Source organism: Talpa europaea, assembly GCF_964194135.1.
Source record: "Talpa europaea genome assembly, chromosome: 5".
Taxonomy (NCBI): Eukaryota; Metazoa; Chordata; class Mammalia; order Eulipotyphla; family Talpidae; genus Talpa; species Talpa europaea.
Genome location: NC_140071.1, coordinates 123322942 through 123347498, shown reverse-complemented (window position 1 = coordinate 123347498; position 24557 = coordinate 123322942). Strand labels below are relative to the sequence as shown.

General features: G+C 43.9%; 1 protein-coding gene across 1 annotated transcript in view; it reads right to left on the bottom strand.

The window, feature by feature from the left end:
- Positions 1-21692, bottom strand: part of RELL1 (RELT like 1) — a gene marked incomplete at both ends in the record, with an annotated part of 37699 nt that extends 16007 nt beyond the window's left edge. The window contains one exon of the mRNA XM_084233379.1: positions 21605-21692. Coding sequence (XP_084089505.1) covers positions 21605-21692 — 88 coding nt within the window. The remainder of the gene's footprint in view (positions 1-21604) is intronic.
- Positions 21693-24557: the final 2865 nt, after the last annotated feature.

The following is a 24557-nucleotide window of genomic DNA, read 5'->3' as shown; positions in this document are numbered from 1 at the left end:
ATGGGTCCCCAAATGTCAGAACTACTAGCATAGCAATTGGGTTCCAATTAGCTTAGTAAGGAGTAGGGTATGTTTTGAAAATATCCAAATATACCCACACGAGCAGCTTATCTTCGAACAATCAAAAATTCTACTATTTGTCCCAACCTCATATGGGCCTTCCAGATCCCAGACCACAGCTCCCTTTATGCAGGAAGTAACCTAGGTCCCTTTAGCCTCTTCAAAAACAAGTCCATCATCTCATCTCAAGGATCCCTTGCACACAGGAGGTTCACCCTTCTTGCTGATAAGTAAGATTCCTGTCCACAACGTTAGTAGGAAAAAAAGTCCAACAAAAGTCAGCATTCATCAAAATCCTTTGAGATTTTCCTAGGCACAGCTATGTTTGTTCAATTCATTGTATTATGACAACCTAGTGTATATTGTATTTTGCCAAGATCCCGTTGAGAAAATCACAAAAGAAGACATGAGATAAACACGATTGAAGATAGCAAGAAACTGAGGAAGAGGCATAAGAAACAGCCAGAAGTCAACCCCAGAAATCAGAAGTCATTTTCTAGTTCATTTCCAAGGAATACTTGTATTTCCCACTGATCCCAATGGTCAGAGTTGCTGACATGGGATGGCACAGAAATGGCATTCCTCAAACCCATTGGGCATAGCTGGAGCGTTGTTAAAGTAATTGGGAAGATGATGGTAATAACCAGAGACTCCAGAAAAGGAAGCTCTAGTGATTTTCCCAAGCAGTTTTGTTTCAACCCAGGTCAAGAGCATTTTGAAGGTTCTGATGGCTATTCTTCTTTTTCAGGAAATGGTGTGCATTCTCAAAGCTACGTTTTCTCAGCAATACCCACAACTCTGTGATGGGAAAAAAAGGACCTTGCTGGTAAGTGGATCACCCAAACCAAGCTTGGTTGGGAAGTGGTTTTTACACACACATACATGGCCTTTTTCTATTTTATTTTTTATTTTGCAAATATTCACATCACTGTAGCCAAGAGCAGTCTATTTATGGTTTAGAATACTAAGTTCACTAGACATAAATTTCTTCAAACCAGTTTTTCTCCGCAGAGTTTTGTTACTGGGTCCCTCTGCGATACCAAACAAGTCATATCACTTCTCTGGGTCTCAGTTGTGGTCCTCCAAATTCCATAACTCCCCAACCTTCTCCAGCACCATCCAGAATTCACTCTGGGTGGATGCCGCTGAAGAAAAAACACAAGCCCGCCTGCCCATATCCACAAAGACAAAACCAAAAATGCTCCAAAATGAAAAATTTTTATAACTCATTTCATTGTAAAACCAAATCTGACAAATTCATTGGTAGCAAAACCTGTCCTGATCTGATGAGAGGCTATTTCCAATCTGAGTTTATTTACAACACTGAGTTCATTGCACATAGATTAAGATGTTTGACTTGACCCTTCAGGGTTTATGCTGCAGCTCCCAAGAGCTTCAGAGACCACAGCACTATGAGATGGGATCATGTGATGATGCTATTATTTCAGAGAACAGGAAGCAGAGGTTCAGAGCCCCTGGGAGGGTATGTCACTTGCCCACAACCACATGATTAAAAACTGGTAACAGCCTGGAAGAAAATACAAGCAGATTCTGTTTCAGGGCAGCCCTCAAAGCCAGTCTACACACTGCCTCCCAAGCCTGCTTGGGTAGAGCTAAGATTTACTGGCTCCTGCAAAATGACTTTCTTTATTCATTGTTTCAACACAGTTTAAATCAATTACCGATGCTAATAAAAGGGGAGAAAGCAAAACAAATTCCACCAAACACAATCACCCCCAAAATCATTTCCATTTCTGGCTATCTCAATAACTCTAAAATTACAGAATTTTTAAGTCCATCCCTCACACTGCTAGGATAGAGATACAGCCTTTGTCCAGACAAATTTAAAAAGCTTAAAATGTAAGGAGGGAGTAATTGAACTGATGTGGAAATTGGAAAATAATGCAAGTCAGTATATGAATAAGGACTAAATTTTGTTGTGAAACTTCAGGCAGCTGCCAACTTCCCAACAATTCCCAGATAAACAGCTGCTAAAACCCCACCCTCCCCCACTCCGCAGCTGTGACTGGGCAGGGAGTGGACATCCAGACAGAACCAGGCTGCCCGGAGTCCACCCACCCATGGCACAAAAGCCCTCCCACTGCATATAGTGACTCAGTAACCTTTCCCTCGTCAATGTCCTTGAAATGCTACCAAGACACAGGAGCAGGGACGCTAATTCTGGGCAGCTAGGCCACTCTGGAAGCAGATGGAGACTCAGACAGCTCCCCAGCAAAGCGTGCATAAATCAGCCAAAACCACTGTCAAACACTGATTTACAGATGCGTTTAGCTGAGAGTTCCTTTAGAAAAATGCAGCTGTCTTTGAAGTTTCTATGAATACCTATATGCACTCAGCCGTACCTTGAGGGGTACCAAAATCGAGGGCTCACTGTAACAAGAGCACCCCTGTAGGCAGGACTTGAGTGCAGGAGAAAGAAATGGGGGGAACTGACTAGCCAAAGATTTCAAAACATTGCCTGTATCCAAGAAAGTTTCTTCCCTCCTCTGAACTTGATTTAAATGTGGGTTCAGCTAACTCTTGTTAGAACTTATATGACCAAATGCAGTAGGTAAACCTCGCTTCGAGCCTAGTTCAAAATTTTAAACAATAAAAATTTTTAAACAGCTATAAAGGATATTTGGAGGACAATGGAGGAAATGGGTTAGACAGCATCAGAGATTCATTGTTTATTTTTTTAGGTATAATAAGGATATTGTGGCTATGTAGAGGGAAATCCTTAATCCTATGAGATTTCTGTCAGAGGTATTTGGAGGTGAAATGTAACAACATCTGCAACTTGAATTCAAATAGCTTAGCAAAAAAAAAAATAGGTAAATACACAGAAAGGGTAAATATGGAAAAATGTTGCATCTAAGTGGTTTGCATATGGGGCCATTTCACTACTATTCAAGTTTTCTGTAATGAAAGTTTATGAAGTCCCATTTTATCATTGTTTAATACCCTTTTGGGGATTCTAATGATTTTTAATGGGAAAATACATTTCAATTTCCAACCAGTTTCTCAAAAAGGAATGTCTGGGGAACAACCCAGCCTTATGTCCCCACTTCCCTGTGTGTCTATAGCAGGAGATGAGAAGGGAAGTAAGCACGTGATCCAGGAAGAAAGACAGAATTTATATTAGGTTTCAAGAAAACACACACACACTGTCTCACACACTCACACACAGAGCCACTGAATTTGGCTAGAAAAAAGGGTACAAACATTCTTGATAGGCCAGGTTGGAGGAAAAAAACTGAACCATTCCTGAACCCCAAGTAGCTAAGGAATGATCCTAAGGTTACCTCAGTTAAAGAAACTTAACAATAATGACACGAACTGTAAATATTTACCATCACTGGTTCCAATATAAACTGGAGGGAGGAGAAGAAGTGAACTGCAAAGTCCAAGAAAGTCCCCAGCAATCTCCACAACTGCTTTGGATTTACCATTTGAAGTTACTTCTTAAGGCCATGGAACTCCCCAACCAAACACAATTTCCCAAAGATCCCCAAAGATTTAACAAGCAACAGAACTGCTACAGCTCCACAGCTGCTCTGGGAGGGACTAACTTTAGGGTCCCAGTGTTTTGAGAAGCCAAGGATCTCAACTGGACTCTTCCAGAATCATCCAGAGTACCCCCAAACAATAGTGTGCATTCAGAAGAGTACAGAGGTTCATCTGACCTGGCCTCACCCGAGGAGGAAGCAAGGTCAGCTCGCCAGTGTCTACACTGCAACAGGCCTAGAAGCCAATAACCACGCAAAGAAGGTCTAAGAACTCCCAAGGAACCCAAATGGGGCAGGGCACACAGTGGGGTCGGGACAAAGGGGTGTGAGCAAGGTTAGTGTCAGCCAGCCCCAGGGACAAGAAGAGCTCAGCTGTTCTGCCGCAGCTGACTGTCCCCCGTCCTGTCTTCCTGCTTTCCTCAAATTCTCCAGCTTCTCCTTCTTCCTTGGCGATTTTATTTTCAGTGTTGTCAGCTTGGGGATTTTTTTTTTTTTTTTTGTCTTTGGTTGCTGACAGCAATGTTTGCCTCCTGCGGAGGGGCTGGGTGGCCGAAGGACAGGACCTGAGAGAGACTGCCCTCAGGGCCCTTCAGCACCTTCAACTTATAAATTATGAACTTTCAAGAAAGAAGCAGAATTTTTAAAGTCATTTGTCTGAAGTGACCTTAAAGCAAAGGAACTTCAGAGACTCAAGATTCACTTCAGATTCTCTTCAAAAGGTGGTGTGTTTTGAAGAGTGAGTTGCTACATTAAAATCATTGCAATGGAAGCATTTACCCAGTGTCTGCAGCGAGGCAGGCAATGTTCTAGATGCTTCTTGAACAATTTTATTGCATTTCCATAAGAACTATAGTTTCTCTCATTAGGCCCTTTTGCACATGAGGAAAATGAGCACAGGGGGTTTGGTAACAAGCCATAGTGTGTGGTGGGATAGGATCATATCTGGCAACGTGACCCAAACTCTTAGCCATGCTGTTTAACAGTGTCTATGAGTGGAAACTGGCCTTGGGTTTTGTCTTGTGACACACACCTCTCAGTAATAAGGAGGACGAAACCATCACCAGCTGACCACAGAGCTGGGCTGGAGCCCAGGTGCACCCACACCCACTTGGCCTTAAATGCAAAAAAGCTGCCTCTCTCCAAATGACTCTATTATGCATGATAAATTCTGGAATCTGCAGGCATCTTATTCAAATATCAAAGTCATCTTCATGAAAAATAATTAAAATCGGGGGCCTCCCTGGTGGCACAAGGGGTTAAGACACAACCTATGAAGCTCACCACAGCCACTACAGCACAAGTTCGATCCCCGGCCAGGGAGGTAACCCACATGGCGCAGCAGACCTCTCCTGACTCACCCGCTGCACCCATCAACAGTGTATTTCAGTCTATCTGCCTGTTCTGTTCCCCACTCTGTCTCTGGTGAATCCTCCACACCCCAAAACTCTGGCCTGTACCCCAGTTCTTGTATGTATAAATAAATAAATCTTTAAAAAAATATATTACAATCATCAGCTACAGGAGGATGAAATTCCTACTGACTTCATTAAAAAAAAAAACAAAAAAAAACCAGTAGAGTGCTCTGCTGGTGGATGTGGGAGTAACAGATGAGGAGGTGTGAACCTGCATTCCTACATCCTATACAGTGTTGTACACCGTTATCTCAATAAAAAATAATCCAAGCAAAATTTAAAGGAAAAATTTAACTCGTAGTAGCATAAAATATCCCAGAATTAATTTTAATTGCAAAAAACCAAAGGTCACTCTAAAGTGTAATTCTATTTTACCAACCTCCATAACTGTTATGAAAATAAGACTTTTCCTATCATTGAAAAGCACCTTAATTCACATAAGTTTTCACATTATTGCCCGCAAGCTACTGTACTTCAAAGCAATTCAATAGTAGCCATGAACATAATTTGTATTAACAATGTCGGTTTCATGGCCTCTAAAAATCTTGTACAAAGAAAGAAGGGACGGAGGGAGAGTGGGAGAGAAGGGAAAAAAAGGAGGGAAGAGAAGGAAGAAATTCTTCACTCAAAGGAGATTTAAGGTGAGAAACACTCCAGGCTTTTATGATACAAGGCTCCCCATTGTAGTAAAAAAAAAAAAAAAAAGATTAAAAAAAATTCTAAATCATGGTGTTAACACTTCTGTAAGCTGTGAGAGTGTGCATGTATGTCTGTTCTGTAATCATGATGCTATCTGTACCTGACCTTAAAAGGCTCTAAGATATTTAAGGAATCTGATATGTAAGACTTGTGAACAACTAAAATTGCAATCAACGTTTAAATGTCTGGGGAACTTATATTCATTTAAAAAGATTTATTGTGAAGTGAGTAAACACTTAGAGGAATTTCAAATGTTTATACTCTAGACTTCACAGGATAATAAAATGGCTATTAGATTAAAATAAAGAAGAAATTCTTCACTCATACATGTTAGTTGGAGACATGATACAAGATAGAACGTTCCCGCCCAAATGACACTTGAAGCTTTTGCATGTATTGTTTTTTCTGAAACCTCTAGTCACAGGAAGGTAGTGAAGATGGTGGGTGAGATCCTCATTTTACAAATAAATCAGTGACCTACCATGACATCACTGGGTAACGCGCCACAAAGAACCAAAACTCAAAGCTGCTCACGTCTTCCCACCCACCTCAGCAAAACACATATCACTTGCGGTGTGCTGGGGTTGGCCCCGGTTAGGAAACCCAAATTCAACACAGAACTCTTAGGAACAACCTGATTTAAGCCCAACTGATCTATTTGCCCAAGTGGAGGGGAGGCCACCTCGTCTCTGTATTTATAAGCCCATCACAGTTTCTGGAACCTGGTGGAAGTATCTAAAACACTTGCTACCTGGGACTCGTGAAAGCAGATCCCATCTTCCTGGAAGGTTCCAGAGCACCAGGTCATCGATCCAATGCCTGTGTTCACCATAACATTATACGCAGTTGTGTTACTATTTGGTAGGATAGAATGTCCAGTGAACTTATGCTCCTTTGCCAAATACCAAGTTTTTAAAAACAGAGATTTTTTTTTAGGGTTCAACAACTGATACACACTTGCTGGGTATCCACCGAGGGTATGTTCCATGTCACCCAGTGGATTCCTAGACCATGGATAGACCCAACTATTTACAATGTATCTTCAGACATGCATATACATGCATATACATATATGATAAAGTTTAATCTGTAAATTAGGGATAGTAAGAGATTAACAATAATAAATATTGGAACAAGCATAAAATTATGCTATAATACAAGTTATGTGCATGTGGTCTCTGAAAATATCTTATTATGCATAATATTTTCAGACTGTGGTTAATCGCAGTTAAATTGAAACCACTAAAAGCCAAACCACAGATAACGGGGGCCTGCTGTATACCAGCACGCCCCTCTGTTCTTCATAATCAACACAAGTTTCTGGTTAACAAAGACTCAAAGAAGGCCACACAGCAGCAGCACGTTCCTAAACCCACTCTGGGAACTGGCCCCGCACTAGACTTCACGGAGCTCCATCACATTCCACACTGCCCGACCCAGAAGGGGTTGCTAACTGGGCACGGAGCTGACGCGTACTCACGAAAACCACTGCCCAGAAGCCACAGGACTGTGATTCCTCACAGATCCATTCGTGCACATTCCTCATAAGAGGCCAAGCAAGTACTAGGTTAGAAATTACTTAAACCATGGGAGGAAACTAAATGGAAAACTGCCAGAACAGAACCAAGGGGGAAGCAGAGGACATGTCCAGATGACCTGATCTGGGCAGAAAGAGCAAGCGCTGGGTGAAGGGGCTTCCTGTAGGAACCAGTGACTGTCCTGGATCTTCACAGAAAGGGAGCTGGTCAGAGGGCCAGGCCTTGGGACGCTAGGTCCCTCATTCTGATTACAACCCACCCATAGCCAAGGTCACCGGGAGTTTCCCTACTGATAACACTGAAACTCTGAGTGTTTATGGGCCTGGCTCTTTTACTCACATTATTTTTCCAATGTTCACAAGTTTTAGAAAGGTATTAATGGATAAAGTATTAAGGTATAAAGTTTTTTTAGTATTAAAGCCAGCTGAGCCATGGAGACAGTAGAGAGCAAAGCACTGAAGTCAGCATCACTCAGCTCTGGAAGGGCCAATATGTGAACCGAGGCCTGAGCAAGCAGGGCCCAAGCTCTGAAGCAAAGCTGCACCCTGATAGGCAAGAAGCCAGCTTTTTCTCGGCTGTACTGACTCCATCCTACTGGTTTCTCAGCTGTGAGACTGCAGGCCAAACAATGAATTTCCCGGAGCCTCAGTTTCCTCCACTATAAAGTGAAGATAATAACAGGTCTCTGAGCATTAAATGAGATGAACTTGGGTCTCCCTGGGCACTAGCACAGCACAAGCACTCAGTAGATGCTGCCCATTATCACTGTGATAATTATTATGGTAATAAGTGTAAACACCACTAGCCTCACAAAGCTTACAGCTCAATTGGGGACACAAAACTGACATGCAGGAAAGAAGGACAAAAGATGTGAGCCACTGGGTGAGACAGAATAACCACATAAGCCTGAGGTGAGGGAGTCGCCACCATAGCCGGCACCAGGCCCTCAGGGGCTCCTGCAGCACTGACATCACCCCAGCAAGTCTCTTCCTTCCAGGAACAGGAAGCAGATAATGATTAAACAGAAAATGACAAATGTCCAAAATGCAGGGTTTCCTCATTAGTCACAGGTTAAGTCCAGTGTTCCTGCAAGGCAGGCACGTGGCCTGCCTTCTGGGAATACGGGAACTACTGCGAAGATGAATAAATGTGGCGCGCCCAGTGTCCTAGGTCGAAGCCCTCACAGCTGAAGTCTCCATTAGTGTTGTCAGAGAAAGAGGGTTTGGGAAAGAAAATGAAGATCAGTTCAGAAAAAAACAAACAAAGGGAAGATAAACAGAAGTAATTAGGAAGCTCTAGAGATCAATGAGCTGATTTTAAGAGGAAGAAGTAAGGGTCAAAGTCAGGAGCATGAAACTCAGATAACCACGTATTGATGCGTACTTTGATAGTTATAATGCTAACACTTGACAGCAATTTACTCATGTAAAACTTGTATTAACACTGAGGTAGGTACTAGTGCTTCCAATTCCATTTTACAGATATGAAAACTAGAGCACAGAGAGGCCAAGTAACTTACATCAGACCACATTTAGCAGAAGTGCGATTTTAATCCAGGCAGCCTAACTCCAGAACCCCATGCTCCTCTGTGCTCCATTGCCTCTGAAATTTGACTTAACAGTTTTGACATATAATAAAGTTTCACCAAATGGGATTATCCCTAGTTCATCTCTATCGGAGCTAGATTCTCAAGCAGAAAATCTATGGGTAATCATTATTCATCTAATATAATAGTAAATCCAAAATGACAGAACTTTTTTCAATTACTGGGAAAGGAAGGAACATTTAAATTTTATTCTAAGTCATTATATCTATTTCTAGCTTTAAGTGGTAATTTTTTTTAAATCCTGTAACCATTTATAAGTAGCAAAATAAAAAAGCCATCCTGATACACAGTAGCACTCTTGAAATTGTTGATTCCTTCTCAGAAGTCCTAAACTTCCCCTTGACTTTTAAAACAATAGAAACAATTTGTAGAAAGGGATGAGATTTGCCATATCCCTTTGTCCAATGATCTCAACTGTTATTGAAAAATGTTTAGGGAAGAAACAAACACAAAGCAGTATTCTGAGCTAACATGATCTCAGTTTTATTTTAAAAAAATAAAATAAGATACCAAAATGTTTACAACAGTTATCTCTGAGTGGTAAGTTTATAATTTTTTATTTTCACTTTAATATTTTGCATCTTATGATGGTGATATCTGGGGGTATTCTTTTTCTACTTTTTGCATTTTCCAAAATTTCTTGATGGTAACCACTACCATTTTTTTTAAATACAGATAAACTGTCAATAAACTTCATCAGTATTATGTGGAACCATATAAAACTGTTTTTACTATCATGATAGGTCAAAAATAGTCGAGTATTGGTAATTTTATATGGCTCAATCTAATAGAGGTAAACTAGAATACTGGATATTCCTGAGTAAGGAAACCACTTATACCTACAATCCATACTCTTTACACACTAGATGTTTCCACTGAGTAGAGGCAGAGATGGTGCTATGAAATCTTTGGTCTACACCACAGGAAAACATCATCATGTAGAGCTGTAACTTCTACTTTATTGCACTATAAAACACAACGTAAACACATAAACAATAAGACACCAGCCCGATCACTTCTTTTCTTTCCCACTATACTTTTTAAAGCGACTTATGAGTCTTTATCTGAGTGTAAACCACCATAATGTCAAAGAGACTGTGCCAGGTGCAATGTCTTAATATTATGAGCTGGTTTATACCAATAAACAATTCTCTATCACCATCTGGATGTTCTGCAATTTAATTCAGTTCTGACACTATCTGGAGTCAGTGCAAAAGCCCAGGTTTCAGGGTTCAATGCCACACCACCACCCCAACTGCAGATGCCAGCTGCAAATGGTTCAGGCAAACCTACTACAAACTCAGGGCTTGCCCACCATCCCCCTCAGCTTTGACAGTTTCCTAGAATGACTCACAAAACTCAGGGCAGTGCCATACTTACTATCACAGTTTTATTCTGAAGGAAACCACTCAGCGTCCAGAGAAGAGATACACAGAGCAAAGTATGGATAGAGGAGAGACTGCAGAGCTTCTGTGCTCTCTCCAGGCAAGCCAGCCTCCCAACAGTTCCATGGATTCAATAATCCAGAAGCTGCCTTGGCCTCCTTGTTTCGGTTTTTAATCCACTTTTATTACGTAGGCAAGATTGATGATGTCATTGGCCATCAGTGAGTCATTCAATCTCTAGCTCTTCTTCCTCCCCTGGGCTCAAGGGGGTAGGACTGAGAGTTGTAGACTCTGATCTTGTAGTTGGTTCCTCTGGCAACCAGCCCCATCCTGAAGGTGTCTAAGCACCAACCAAAAGTCATCTCCTTAGCATGAATGCAGATATGGTCTAAAGGGTCAGTACAAATAACTAGAAATCCCCCTATCACTTAGGAGATCCCAAGTGTTTTAGGACAAAACCAAATATAGATATTACATCTAATATCTGTATTTTATAGATATATGTTATAGACATATATGTGTGTGTATATATATATATATATATATATATATATATATATATTATAACACATAGACTCAAAGTCAAGAGTCCTTACTCATTTATCAAGATGCAGCACTGAATAGCATGGAAAAGTTTCAACTATTATAGCCTATGATTCAGGCAGACGAATTCTCCTTCCCTTCTTTAATGGTTCCCCTTTCCTAAGGCACACCCAGCCTTCTGTCCATATAACTATTTCGGTACTACCAGTGAGTAGTAAATTACCTTCAGGTGGGTTATTTTCTCTCCCCAAAATCTATCTGTTCACATTACAAGAAATCAAGGGACTAAGAAAATGGGCTTGCCTTAAATGGCAAAGAGATGATGACCAACACCACATAAGGCTTTATAAATCACCCCGGAGCTGAACTGCATGTTTTATTTAAAGACACTGTCCTAAACATTGATGGCCAGCACTGCCTGCCTGACCCGGAGAGAGGAAAACAAGAACTTGACCAACAATAGTGCAAAAAAGTGGAACTATAGAAGTCTTCTGAAAATAAATGTTTAACAACTATGAATTCATGAGCCAAGCTGATTCGTACGATTTCAGAAGATTTCCTCTAACTCAAGAGAAATATGTAAAAATAGGTTCTCTCTCCACCCTCCCACCCCACTGTGAGGAAACAAAACAGGAATCTCAACTGCTTTGCTGAAAATATTGGGGCCATGCATTCTTTATCTTCTTTAGTTCAGCAGCTAGGGTTCTAATTCATAATGCCCCAGGGCCCTTTCTGGTCCCCCAAGCTCTATCCCACCCCATCCTCAGCCTGCCATGCCAACACAATCAAGTACAATTTCAGGAGCTCCCAGCCTCAGCCTCAGCCTCCTCTCTGCAGTCTCATCTCATGAAATATTCACTGAGGAAGCCTGTGTCCACCCCAGCTCTGCAGGGACTTTCTCTGCCATACCGCATCTTCCACTCAGCATGCCGTCCCCACACAAGGTCCACTTAAAAATGCCAAGTTTCAGACCATCATATCTTTCATCCCCTTACCAGAGGGAAGGCTCTCTTTGGGGTCCCACACAGCACTTTATCTACTGTTCTCTGATGATGCCAAACGCGTTCTCCATTATTCTGTAATGATTTGTATTCACAGCTTATTCCCCTCTTCTCATACACAACCTAGTGGACAACAGGAACCAGGTTTGTCCGGTTCATTTTACACACCTATATGACACCAACAGTGTCTGAGATAAGGAAAGTTCTCATTTTTTAATGGATTGCACAATGTGTAAAGAATCTCTCTAAGTGTTACTTGGCAATCATGGCTGTGAAGAGAGTTTTACCTGCAAAACTCAGTTTCTGGGCTCTCTCACCTAACTTTAAGCAAAGTCCACTCCTCTTTTTTTTTTTTTTTTAATTGTGGTGGTTGTTTCGTGTTATGTCCTTAGTAGAGGAGGAGGTTGGAAAGAATTGAGGAAGCGGCAAAAGCATTGAGGCCATACAAATATATATATAACACAAACACGCAAAGAAAAATGAAGAAATCCTGTTCACAAGACATCTGTCACCTCACCAATGCCAGGAAATTCCGGGCTGCTGTTTTTTATAATGTGGATAATTCACATGATTGTGTTGGAGATTTTCAGCTATGTAGAGCTGCTAGAACATTTGGAAATTAGTGTTCCTGTGTTCTATTGTGGGACAGAAACCCCAGTGGAGTCTCAAAACTTCTGCTTCTTACAGGAATCTCTGAAAACCACATTATGCTTCTTTCTATGTATGGGGGAGGAAGACTTGGCATGTGGCTGATATTGAAAGGAAGTTTTCGTTTGTTTTTAACCCTACCTGTGATGTGACATTTTACATATAGGTTCCAACCATCCAGCTAGACTTGCCTGGCCAATTAAGAAGGTAATGGTATAACTGTCTAATTTATGCCTTTTCAGAAAACTGAAATTTTTCCTTAATATTTCCCTTATGTCAAAATTTAATAAAAATTATTTATAAACCTAAAGACATATCAATCCAATTACCCCTTTCAAATATTTACCCTAAAAGCAAATGGACAATTGCTGAAGAATTCCTTCATTACCCATTTTACATTAGAAACAAAAATTTATGTCCTGGTATTCATTCTTTTGCAGTAGACAGACCTATAATGAAAATGTAAAAATTTTAAGATATGTGTGTGTGTGTGTGTGTGTGTGTAAACCCTTTCTTTCCCAGTGGTGCTAAGCATGGACTAATGTAAAAGACATATGAGAACAACGAAGTTCATTCAGCTTTGGATTTCCCTTGGCTTGAGCAAAACATTTCACTTCATCTTGGTTATTCCTGTCTCAGTTTCTCAAAGTGATTGCAAGAATAAATCTGATCAAGCAATCAAATATTTCCGAGCGGCTGACATGCTCCGCTGCCTCAAAGGAGCACGAGTTTGAGAAAATAAACACAGGGGAAGCAACCGCATATATGGCATGTTCAAGAAGATGGCGTGGACAAGTATATTCCCAGGAGGAGATAAAAATCAGTGAAAACACTGAGAAAAGGTTTCCTGCAAGTGTCATCCTTGATCTCAACTTGCAGGATGAGTGGAGCACGGGATATGCATGGGGCAAGATGCGGGGACGGCTTTCCAGGGTAAAAGAAACACAACCCACCGCGCCTTCCACCTCTTCTCTCCCCCCCTCACACTCCTACTTAGGTAGCATCACCTGGGAATGTGTCTGGGAAGCAATTCCTCCGGCCCCTTCCCAGAATTACTGACTCAGACTCTCTGGAGTGCGGCCCAGGGATCCGTGTTTGGACGAGCCCTCTCATAAATGCTGATGCCCCTCACGCCTGGGAAGCGCTGCTGCAGAGTGACCTCTCCTCTTCACTTGGCTAACACAGACTTTTTTACAAGTGTTAGCTGAAACTTCATTTCCTCCATAAAGTCTCACTCAACTGGTACTTGTGGGGTTCCCGCCCTCAGCCCCAGGTTATTACATATTGGGGTCCCATGCCATACTTTCTTTACTGAGGTAGAAAATTCCCTACTGACCAGTTAGGGCTGGGGAAAGTTGAACTGCAGGGGGGCCAGGTGATGTGGTAGTTAGGTTTGATAATTTTTTAAAAAAAAGAAGATTTATTTATTTATCCAAGCACTGGGTACAGTCAGAAGCGCGGGAGGGTGAGAGAATTCACCAGAGCCAGAGGGGAGAGCAGAACAGGCAGACTGACGAAGCACACTGCTGAGGGGAGCAGCGGGCGGCAGGAGAGGTCGGTGCGCCATGTGGGACCCTCGCTGGGTGGCCGGGGAGCAGCCGGGGATCAAACCGGCGCTGCAGAGGCTGTGGGCAGCTTCGCAACGCAGCGCTCAACTGCTGCGCCACTAGGGAGGCCCTAGTTAGGTTTGATATTAAGTCTGTGTGGGCTTAGCATAAGCACCTCCATATTAGGCCTATCATTTTCTTTTTTAACATTCCTGAGGCTAGCATATCATTATTGCTGTTTAGTGGTATCCCCTGATAATCTTCTAGCTCCAGGAAGACACCCATGTTACGTCACTTTATCCCCAGTGCCTTGCACACAATAAGGCACTTTGCTAGTAGTTGCTGAATGAATAAATAATTCAAAGAATTAACCCATGAAACAATGGTATAGCCACATGACAGAGGTTTCAGAGAGGAGACATGTGATAAAGGGCACAGAGCTCCGAGCTCTCAGGGGGTGCTCTGTGCATCCCCACAGGCTCACAAACGGATGCCCATTGAGTCTTGTTCCAAAAAACTTCTAGTTCACATGCAGCTCTCCCCGTACCTCCTCCCCACCCCAGATGGCTGGTGGGCAGAGCTAAAGGTCTCAACACTCTAATCACTGGGCTGATCCCCGGAAAGGGCCTTTCCGGGGATCAGCCCAAGCCAGAGACTCTCTAAACACACCACCCTAAGTCACCCGAAGAGCATAGGCTCAAAAGGGGCTGCCTAAGAATGACAAAACTCCCCCTATTCTTTGGGAATTTCCTATTCTTTAGGAAATTCCAAGGGTTTGAGGAACTTTTTGCTAGGAACCAAGGACAAAGACTAAATAGATTTCTCACTGTACCACACTCATCACAATGTTCAACAAAACCTTCACCGTTCACCAATGAGCAGAGGAACAATGACCAGCCCAACTGTGGATAATCAAAAAGCTTGTCAATGTGGTAATTATATCAAATCTTGGGAGGAAACTATCAGACTGTACCTGTAGACAGATAGCTGGAGGGAAGCCAACAGGCAAATCTTGCAAAATTTGTCCAGAAGTAAATGTGTCACTCTACCCTAGCAACAGAAACTGGAGGTTGCTTTCTTTTAATTTTCTTGTAAAGGTGATAGTTTCTTTCATTTTCTTCCTCTCTTTCCTTGCTCATTTGGTAGTTAATGGATCAGCAACATCTATCACCTGAATGCCCTGCCAACTCTATGATCCCTATTCGTCCTTCCTGGGGACCTCGGGTACTGCCCAGCATGGCTTCCTCATTGTCCCCTGCCCATTACACAACCAGCTTCAGCATCCAGGGCTCAGAAGCAAAACATACTAGGATCACCCCTGGCAAATGGCAGAGAAGCTGAAAGGAAAATTTTGACACAGCTGGGAGCTTTGTCCCATCTGATGACAGAGATGAGTTATATTTGGTTAAGGACAAAGAATAATAATAATATACTTTTTTTAGCACTTACTATGTGCCAGGCACTCCCACAGTTTATCTCATGTAATTGTCACAACTAGCCCATGAGGCAACTCTCATATCTTTTCCATAAAACAGATGAGGAAAATTGTTTAAAGACTTTTTTCCCCCTCTAAACAATAGGCACTTTATTAGTGGCTGGAATGGAGCTATAAACAGGGGTATGCAAACAAAACGAGGGTGGGAGAAGGAATGGGGTAGGGCTGGAAGCTATTTGGGATCCTGGGATGAGCAAAGATAAGGTGGGGACCTTGGAGGATTGCAAAGGAAAACAGAAAACCAGTTCTCCTGAGTTCCACTAATTTGGCAAAAGGATCCTCAAGGTGAGGTGACGGGACACAGGAACTCAGTTTTCCCTCTACCCGCTCCCCCCAAAAAGTCCCCTGGGTGGATTCCATTTCTTTTCTCCCTCACAAAGAGAGCTGTGTCAATAACTGGCAGAGGAGAGCTGAGGAGAAATTCCACCCAACTCCTTCATTAGGTCTCCATTATTACAGGCACCAATCCCCAAAGCCACTGAGGAGAAACAAAATCCCAGCTTTTCCCAGGTAGCTGTATTTTATTAGATTCCACACAACAATGCCGATGTAGTACTTCCTTTCATAAAGTGCCACTCACTGAGAAGTCATTTCCTCCATAGGATATTTTAATATGTCAACAGTTTTACATTTGGCTTCCAACACATGAGTCACAGAAAAACAAGTGTAAGACCATAATCCCTCATCTGAAAACCTGGAGGTCAAATGTGCTTTGGAGGTCAGACTTTGGATTCTAGAAGGTCATTCAATGCATTTAGTACACATCATATAACACTGAGAAATCAAGCTCATTAACATTACAGCAGCAAAACTTAGCATTATTCCAACCAAGTGAAATAAATATATACTACAGATTCTCGGATTGGTTCAGGTTAGGTTTTACCATCACCGGAGTATGTCCAAAGGCTGAGGGAAAAAAAAAATTGGTATTTAGAGTTTTGAGAATTTCAGAATTGACCATAAAGAATTAGAGACAAATACTAGAAACAATAGAAACCTAGTAATAATTAACCTAGTAGTAATGAAAGACATACAAAGTCAAAAAACCAAGTTTTGCCTTACAAATTAACAAAAATGTTTTCCAGAGAAAACATTGTTTCGATCATTGCTGTGACTGTTGAACAAGAAGATTATCAACACTGGTGTCACCACTGGCCTCAAAAAAAAAATTGTTTTTGATCCCAAAATTGCCTTTTCAAGAATCCATTTTCTGTGGAAGTCATGAATATCCAGACAGAACAGAAAACCAAGCTAAGTACTGAAGCAGTTTTAAAACCATTTAAACATAATTAGCAACAACCGAAATCACTTAGATTGGAGACACAGTGAGGTAGTACATTCAATCCATATCATGGGGTGTTATTATGCAGCCATATTTTTTGAGTGTGTAGGGAAATGGAGAAAGCTTTTTTTTTTTTAAAGATTTATTTTTTTATTATTTTTCATTTATTTATACATGCACTGGGTAAGTCAGAAGCGTGGGAGGGTGAGAGAATTCACCAGAGCCAGAGCAGGGAACAGAACAGGCAGACTGACGTAGAAATACACTGCTGAGGGGAGCAGCGGGCGGCAGGAGAGGTCTGCGTGCCATGTGGGACCCTCCTCCGGTGGCCGGGGAGCAGCCGGGGATCGAACCGGCGCCGCAGAGGCTGCAGGCAGCCTCGCAACCCAGCGCTCAACCGCTGCGCCACAGGGGAGGCCCTGGAGAAAGCTTTATGTTTAACACTAGGTGAAAAGGCAGGATTCAACGTTATATTTGTATTATGAGCCTATCCAAGTTAAAAAAAAAATGCATATAGAGAAAACCAGAATGAAATATGCTAATAGGGGCAAGTGATTTGGAACAATGAGATCAACGGTAATTCTCATTCCTTCAAACTTTAAATTTGGAGGGAATTGTCTATAAATATCAAGTGCACTGTCTTTTAACTGAGGGAACATAGGAAGAGAAGGCTTGCCTCCTGAATTCCCAACAGCAGCAAGAAACTCGTGTATCTGAGCTGTCACTCAGGGCTTTCATGTATAAATTCACAATGACCCTTTCTTTTTTTTATTTTTTAAATTTTATTTTTACATAGAACTTGGGTGTAGGCAGAGGTACAGGGGTGAGAAGATTCATCAGACACCAGAGTGGGGAGCCGAACAGGCAGATGTACTGAAATACACTGCTGAGGGGAGCAGTGGGCGAGACAGGAGAGCTCTGCTGCACCATATGTGGGTCAGCTCCCTGGCTGGGGATCGAACTTAGGTCACAGTGTTGACAGGGCTGGACTTAATCCCCTAGGCCACCAGGCAGCCCTCGTTACAAAAGCAGCACCATCTTCAGAATGAAAACCTTATAGTACATGTGGTCTACAGGTACTAGGTAGTTTGGTTGACACTATAAGTCAAGTCTAATGGACACGTTGGAGAGGAACTACAGAAAAAAGATATACAGGACAAAGGATATATACCACTTTGCCATTTGCCAAGACTTTTCAGAGTTTATTTGATCACTAGCAGCCAGCCAGGCAGATAAGGACAGGAGATGGCACAGGCCCATTTTACAGGTGAGGGTAGGGGATCAGAGAGCGCACCCTCCAGAAATGGTGGGGGCTGCTGGTGACTTTTGAGGTTAAGTCCAGAGCTCTTACATAAAGCTTGGTGCCCTTTCCTTAGTGATTACTAAGTGCCATTACTTTAATGATTCTTTATAATGCCATAGAATAAAAAGAAAATTTTCACTTGAAAGAAAAACAAAATGATTTTATAATAATGATAGGCTTGAGAAATGAACAGATTGAACACAAAGTCAAAATCCAACTTACATATTTGAGAGACTTTTTCAAGTTAACTTCTCACAGACAGTTTTCCCATCTATAAATACAGGAATAAAATTATATAACTGACCAAGTATTATAAGAGTGAAATGATCTGAGAACATAAGGTAGAACCTGCCCCCAAAACAGGTCTAATGAACATTCATTCCTCCAAAAAAAGACTAAGATGCTGACAATGTACTAATTCCAAATTTTGATTCAAGTCCTTGGTAGCCACACAAGACTTACTATATCCTACCTGCTTTCAGCAGCCCACCAAATCTTTAGCAACTCCTCAAGTAACTCTCCTAAAATTATTAGAAACCACTCAAAATAATAGTTTTGTAACCATTTACAATTTAAATCATTTTGAGTCATTTAAATATTTTCTCTTTTGCCCCAAGATGTAACAAAACCAGTATCAGAGCCAAACAAGTCTATAAAAACAGACAATGAAATTTTTTGTTTCTGCACCTGGGACTTGGGCCTCCTTCAAATCCAACAGCTGAGGGCCTCCCCTGTGGCGCATCGGTTGAGCACTGGGTTGCAAAGGTGCCCACAGCCTCTGCAATGCCAGTTCCATCCCCGGCCGCCTGGCAAGGGTCCCACATGGTGCACAGACCTCTCCTGCTGCCCGCTGCTCCCTCCGCAGTGCACTTCATCAAGTCTGCCTGTTCTGTTCCCCGCTCTGGCTCTGGTGAATCCTCTCACCCTCCCACGCTTCTGACTGTACCCAGTGCTTGTATAAATAAATAAATCTTTAAAAAAAAATCCAACAGCTGAAACTAAAATAGTTTATTTGATTCCTTTCTTTTGGGTGGAAGGAGGGAGGGAAACAGGGCACTTTTCAAATTTTTCATTTCCTCTTTAAATTTAATGTAGGCATAGAAACCCAAGCCCCTGCGATGCTCTCGCGAAACATCCTCTCCACCCTGCATTCTGTGAATGCTCACCTAGGCAGCCACCTGGCCAACAGGAGGACACAGGATTTAATGAAGTCTATCTTTAACGTGGAAATGAGGAGTCAGAAGCCTGGCTGGAAGCCCACAGAGCCCAAGAAGAGTAAGTGCACTTCTTATACTTTCCCTCCCACTCCTTACTAAAAGGGCCACACCCACTGTCTAGAAAATAAATAAAACTAATAAGCCTAAGGGTTGAATAACCAGAGAACTTGAGGACATCAGTAAACCAAGACGTGGAAAATCATCCTTTCTGGTACTTGTGGAATCCAGTTTCAAATGCCACTGCAAAAAGATAAGCTTAATGAGATTCTTCTACTGAGCAGGAAGTAAAGAGACATCACCACTACCCACTGTGAAGTCATCTGTGCTTTCCTCTGTCTTCCCAACTTTTGATAACCACATGCTATTTTATGATGTCCCAACCCACTCCCTATCTAAGAATCTCATCAAGAATGCTGAGCCGGATTTCTATTCTGTCTTCTCTCTGGAAAGCAGTGGGGTACAGCGGGAAGAAGGTGAACTTTGGAATCAAGCAGACTGGTTATCAAAGATAAAGATACACATACCTCTTAAAGGTTCTGCTTCTTAGACTGAATGCTGACTCTCACACTATATGAGGTTGAATAGGTCGTTAACCTCTCTGCGCCTCATCTGCCTCTGGGAAGAATTTCTTAAGATTATGACAAGTAAGTGTAAAAATGCATGTGACATGCTCAGCTCAAAGCTTGGCACATAGTAGGCATTCAACATTACATCCCATCTTTCTCTCCAATTCCCTAAAAGACTCCTTGCAAACATTAACACCCTCTTATTTAAGGTCTAAGGGGATCAAATGTTGGCTGATCAAGGTACCTTTCTCCATACAGGCCCCAAGTCACACTGGCACATGTGTACTCTGTAACCTTTGCTTTTTAGATAGTTCCCTCTAACCTGTTACCTTTCATCAAAAAGGTTACTGTGTATAAGATGAGCGCTTTCCTCACTGCATTCCAGTCCTGAGAGCTATGAGTGGCTCAGAGATCCACTGGAACACAAACTTGCTGGAGGGATGGATTTCTCCCACAAATGACATATATTATATGCTGAATGTTTTAACTATTTTATTCCCAGGTTAAGCTCTTCAAAATCTTCAACTGACTCTAGCCTTATAAGTACTGCCTAAACCTCAGGTCCAATTTGAAACTGATGATGCGCCTACCTGTCTCAGTTGTGAAACAGGATGAAAACCAAAATCTCCCTTCCATAAAACATGTCACCAGTTGCTATTTCCCCAGGCAGCTGAAGGAAATACCGTTCTGTTTAATAACGACTCAGGAGACATTATCCACCCCATTCCATCCCTTCCTAACACGTTCGGGTTTCTATGAAAAAGTGAGGGCCAACGTGAAAAGCCCATTTAAAAGCTGCAAACTACTGGAACCTTCTTGCAAGTGAAGAGCAGCGTGGGCTTTTATGGAGGAGACAGTCCCCTTGGAAGGCTTCCAGTAGCTTATTATTTGAACCTAAAGCAGAGCTGCTCAAGAAGCTCTTGCTGACGTAAGACTCCGGGCTGTGGTAACCCCAATTGGCCAAGAGGGTATACGTTTATTATTTTTTTAAACTGCTACAGTAAGATGGCAATTAAAAGGGGGAACAGTGGTAAGAATCCCTGGTGTCTATTGTTATAAAAACAAGCGTGAGATAGGAACTTTGAAAGTTACACCTCCTCTTAGATTTCACTGCAAACTCCTGCTCCAACATCATCTCTAGGGTGGCTTCCTGCGTCGACCACAAAAAGTGGCCAAAGAGTTCCTTTTGTGGTGACTCAAAGAAGGAAAAAAAAAAAACACCTAAGTTTACAAACACGTCTCCCCTTCTTCCTAGCCTGACTGATCCACAATACGCGGGAAGAAATCTGAAGTCCCCAACCTGTTCCAAGGCTCCATCAACCATTAAAATAAATGGAAACTTGGAAAGGAAAGAAATTGAAACTCCCCAAGGTTTTAAGATACGTATTTTTAAAAGGGCGGGCGGCGGTGACAGCGCACCCGGTCCCCGGTGCCACACACGGTCTTCCGCTCGCGGGGCCTTTGAGGACTGGAAAGGGGTCTGCGGGGCTCCCCGGGGGTCCCAGGGGCTCCCCCACCCCCCGGGCGGAAGCGCACCCCACGAAGACAAGACCAGGCCGGATCCCTACACCCCTGACAGCTCAGGGGTGCGGGAGGAGGGGAACCGGTCCTCGGAGGAATCGGCGAGAGGCGGAGGGGGGGAGCCCCGCGCCGCGCCCCGCCGCCCCCGGACGGCCCGAGGTGCGCGCGGGGACCCCGCGGCCGCGCCAGGACGAGGGCCCCCCGGTGTGCAGCGGGACGGCCGCCCGGCTCCGCGCCTCCTCCCGCGCGCCCCAGCCCGCGGGGCCACTCACCCGGGGCCACCAGCGGCGAGCTCGCGGCGCCTCCCACGAAGACAGCAGCGGCGAGCGCGGCGGACCCCGGGAGTCCCCGCGGAGCCATCGCCGCGACCCTGCGCCTCCTCCCCCGTGGCGCGGCGTCCCGGGCTCCGACAGGCGGTGCAGCTCGATCTGGCGGGCAGACCCAGTGGCCGGGTTTGGCCTCCGCGCGCCGCGAGTCCCGCCCCGCCACGGACCCGACCCGCTGGCCCCACCCACCCGGGCTCGGCCGGGCTGCTCCCCGCGGAGCCCCGGGCTCAGCCCGCACAGGCGCGCGCCCCGCCCTGGCCACGCCCTGGCCACGCCCCGCCGCCACGGCCACGCCCACTTCCTTCCTAATCCGCTGGCGGCGTGGGCCCGTGGCCCCGCCCCCTCATCTGGCTCCGCCTCTCCCGCCCACGCCCACTTCCTTTCCCAGTGCGGTGGCGGGATTGGCCCGTGGCCCCGCCCCCTCATCTGGCTCCGCCTCTCCCGCCCACGCCCACTTCCTTTCCCAGTGCGGTGGCGGGATTGGCCCGTGGCCCCGCCCCCTCATCTGGCTCCGCCTCTCCCGCCCACGCCCACTTCCTTTCCTAGAGTGGTGGCGGGGTTGGCCCGTGGCCCCGCCCCCTCGGGGCCCCGCCCACCTGGGCTGCGCCCCGCCCCTTCTCGCCGCGCCCGCTTCCTCTCCGACCCGGCTCCTCCTCCGCCGCTCGGATGCGCGGGAGCCCCGGGCCAGGGCGGGTGGCAGCGGCGTGTCCTCCCCCGCCTTGGGCCTTGGGTTCCGGCGAGTGTGGGAAGAACGCGAGGGAGAGCAGGGCAGGGAGCGCTGCACCGGCCCACTTGGACAGCAGGAGAGTGAACATAATCTTTTTTCTCTGTGGGCATATCCAGCTGGCATGCTCGGTGCTAGTCCAGGAGGAACGCAGCCTTGGACCTCAAGTTCCACCGTCTGAAAACTAAGGAGAAAATCATTTAAACTTCTGCCGAGCTCCTCTTCCTATCTTTAAGTTGCTCCTTTTAGGGAAAATACGACAGCATACCTGCAGGAGCAACTGGTCCCTTTTTCTTTTATCATGTGCCCACATACTTTCACTAAGTCTCTCCCCAAGTGCCCAGTGACGTATTATCTCCTGATATCCTCACATCAGCTCTGTGAGGTGAAGAGTATCTCCATGTCACAGGCCAGGGAGGAAACCCACTACCCGTCAGGCCGCCGTGATAAATTGGGATTAGCCGGTCTGCATTGTGTTGGTTCACTGCTGTGCCCTCTGTGTCTGGCACACACGAAGAGGTCAGGGTGGGTTTTGAAATTGAATGGTCATGGCAAGAATTGTTTACGCTCAGAATCTCTCTATTGAGACTCCTGAGTCAGGGTAGTCTGGAGGCCTGAGCCCTCAGCCCTGGCAGAGGGTGAAGAGGTAGAGGCTGAGGGTTTCCACAGAATGGGACTCTTTTGGGGGTTGACTGAGAGGTTCCAAATTTCAAAGGACTGTTTATTTTCTAATTGAATACTTCCCCTAGTCTACTAGTTTCTTAGCACTTGCATCCAGGTGGGAAGTCCCACTGACAAGCTGGGCCACTACCTGTGGTAGGGCCTGAAGAATGCAGTCTGCCCTTTGAAGCCAAGGGCCAGCCCTGTGTCCTGTAGGTGGTTGGGCACATCCTGCAGTCTGGCAGACAGAGCAGTTCTAGAACCAACATAAATCCTGAGGTTGGATGCAAAGACAAGACGTTTGTGTGGGTTTCTAACTACAAAAAGGAGAGCCTTTAAATGGTAAATCATTAGTCGCTTCCTGAACCAGCTACATAATTTGCAGAGCCTAATGTATAATGAAAATGCAGGGCTTTTGTTAAAAAATTATTAAGCATAGCGAGACAATAGCGAGCATTAAATCAAGCCTAGATCCCTCCTAAGTGTCCAGCTGCACAAGCCACACCTCCAAAATGTCAGTTCTGGTTTGGAAACTTATAATGTGGTGTAATGCTTGAATAAGTTACCTATCTACATGTAAAATATCCTTTTAAAACAGTGTTCCACTCTTTTCACAAGTTGATCATCTTTAACAACATATTTGAGTTGAGTTCCAATTTGGCTCTCCAGAAATAAAAATGCAATCCAGTAATTAAAACTGGAAGAAACCTTAGTAATCATCTGCTAAGCCCCTTATTTGACAGATAATAGTTAAATGACTTCCTTGCTATCTTTTACCTTAGTAATGAAGCAGGGCTAGAGCCCCACACTATGAAATTTCTCTTCTCGGACTTTTCTATAACTCTGGCTGCTTGGCACACTCAAAAAAAACAAACCCAAAAAACTCAACAAATACTAGGAAGAGTAGTTTACTTGCTTACTGTTGTATATATGTGTGTTTGCCCACCTTGTTAAAGGGAGGGAAGAAGAAGAGGAGGGAGGGTGGAAGATTTGACCTAAGCCAACTTTAGCCTGAAGGCATATCTTAAAGTCATTGCTTATTGTTTTGTTTTAAATGTGAGGACTCCAATGTGATAGAAATTCTCTTCCATACTATGAAGTGGCGGACATCACACTTCTGAGAAAATGAAATTTCTTTTAATTATTGCTTTTTTTTTTTTTTTCAGAAATAAAACTAAAGGATAGTAACTGGAAATAGTTGTATCAATAGCCACCTTTATTCAGCCCTTAGATTTAGCCCAGTCCTATGGTGAGCACTTTGCCTGTATTCCTTCATCAAATCTTCATAATTTCATATTTTGGAAAGTATTGTTTCAGATCCTCACTTCAAAGCTGAGGAGACATGGGTTTGAGGAACTAGTGCATTTTCCCAAGTCACACAGCTGCTTCATGGTCCTGCCAGAACTCAAATCCAGGATCAGCTGCATCTAGGCCTGCTTTTGAACTTATGCTTATATAGCTCTGTCTCTGAAAGGCAGAATATGAGCCAATCAGCATTCCTTTTCCAATATAAAG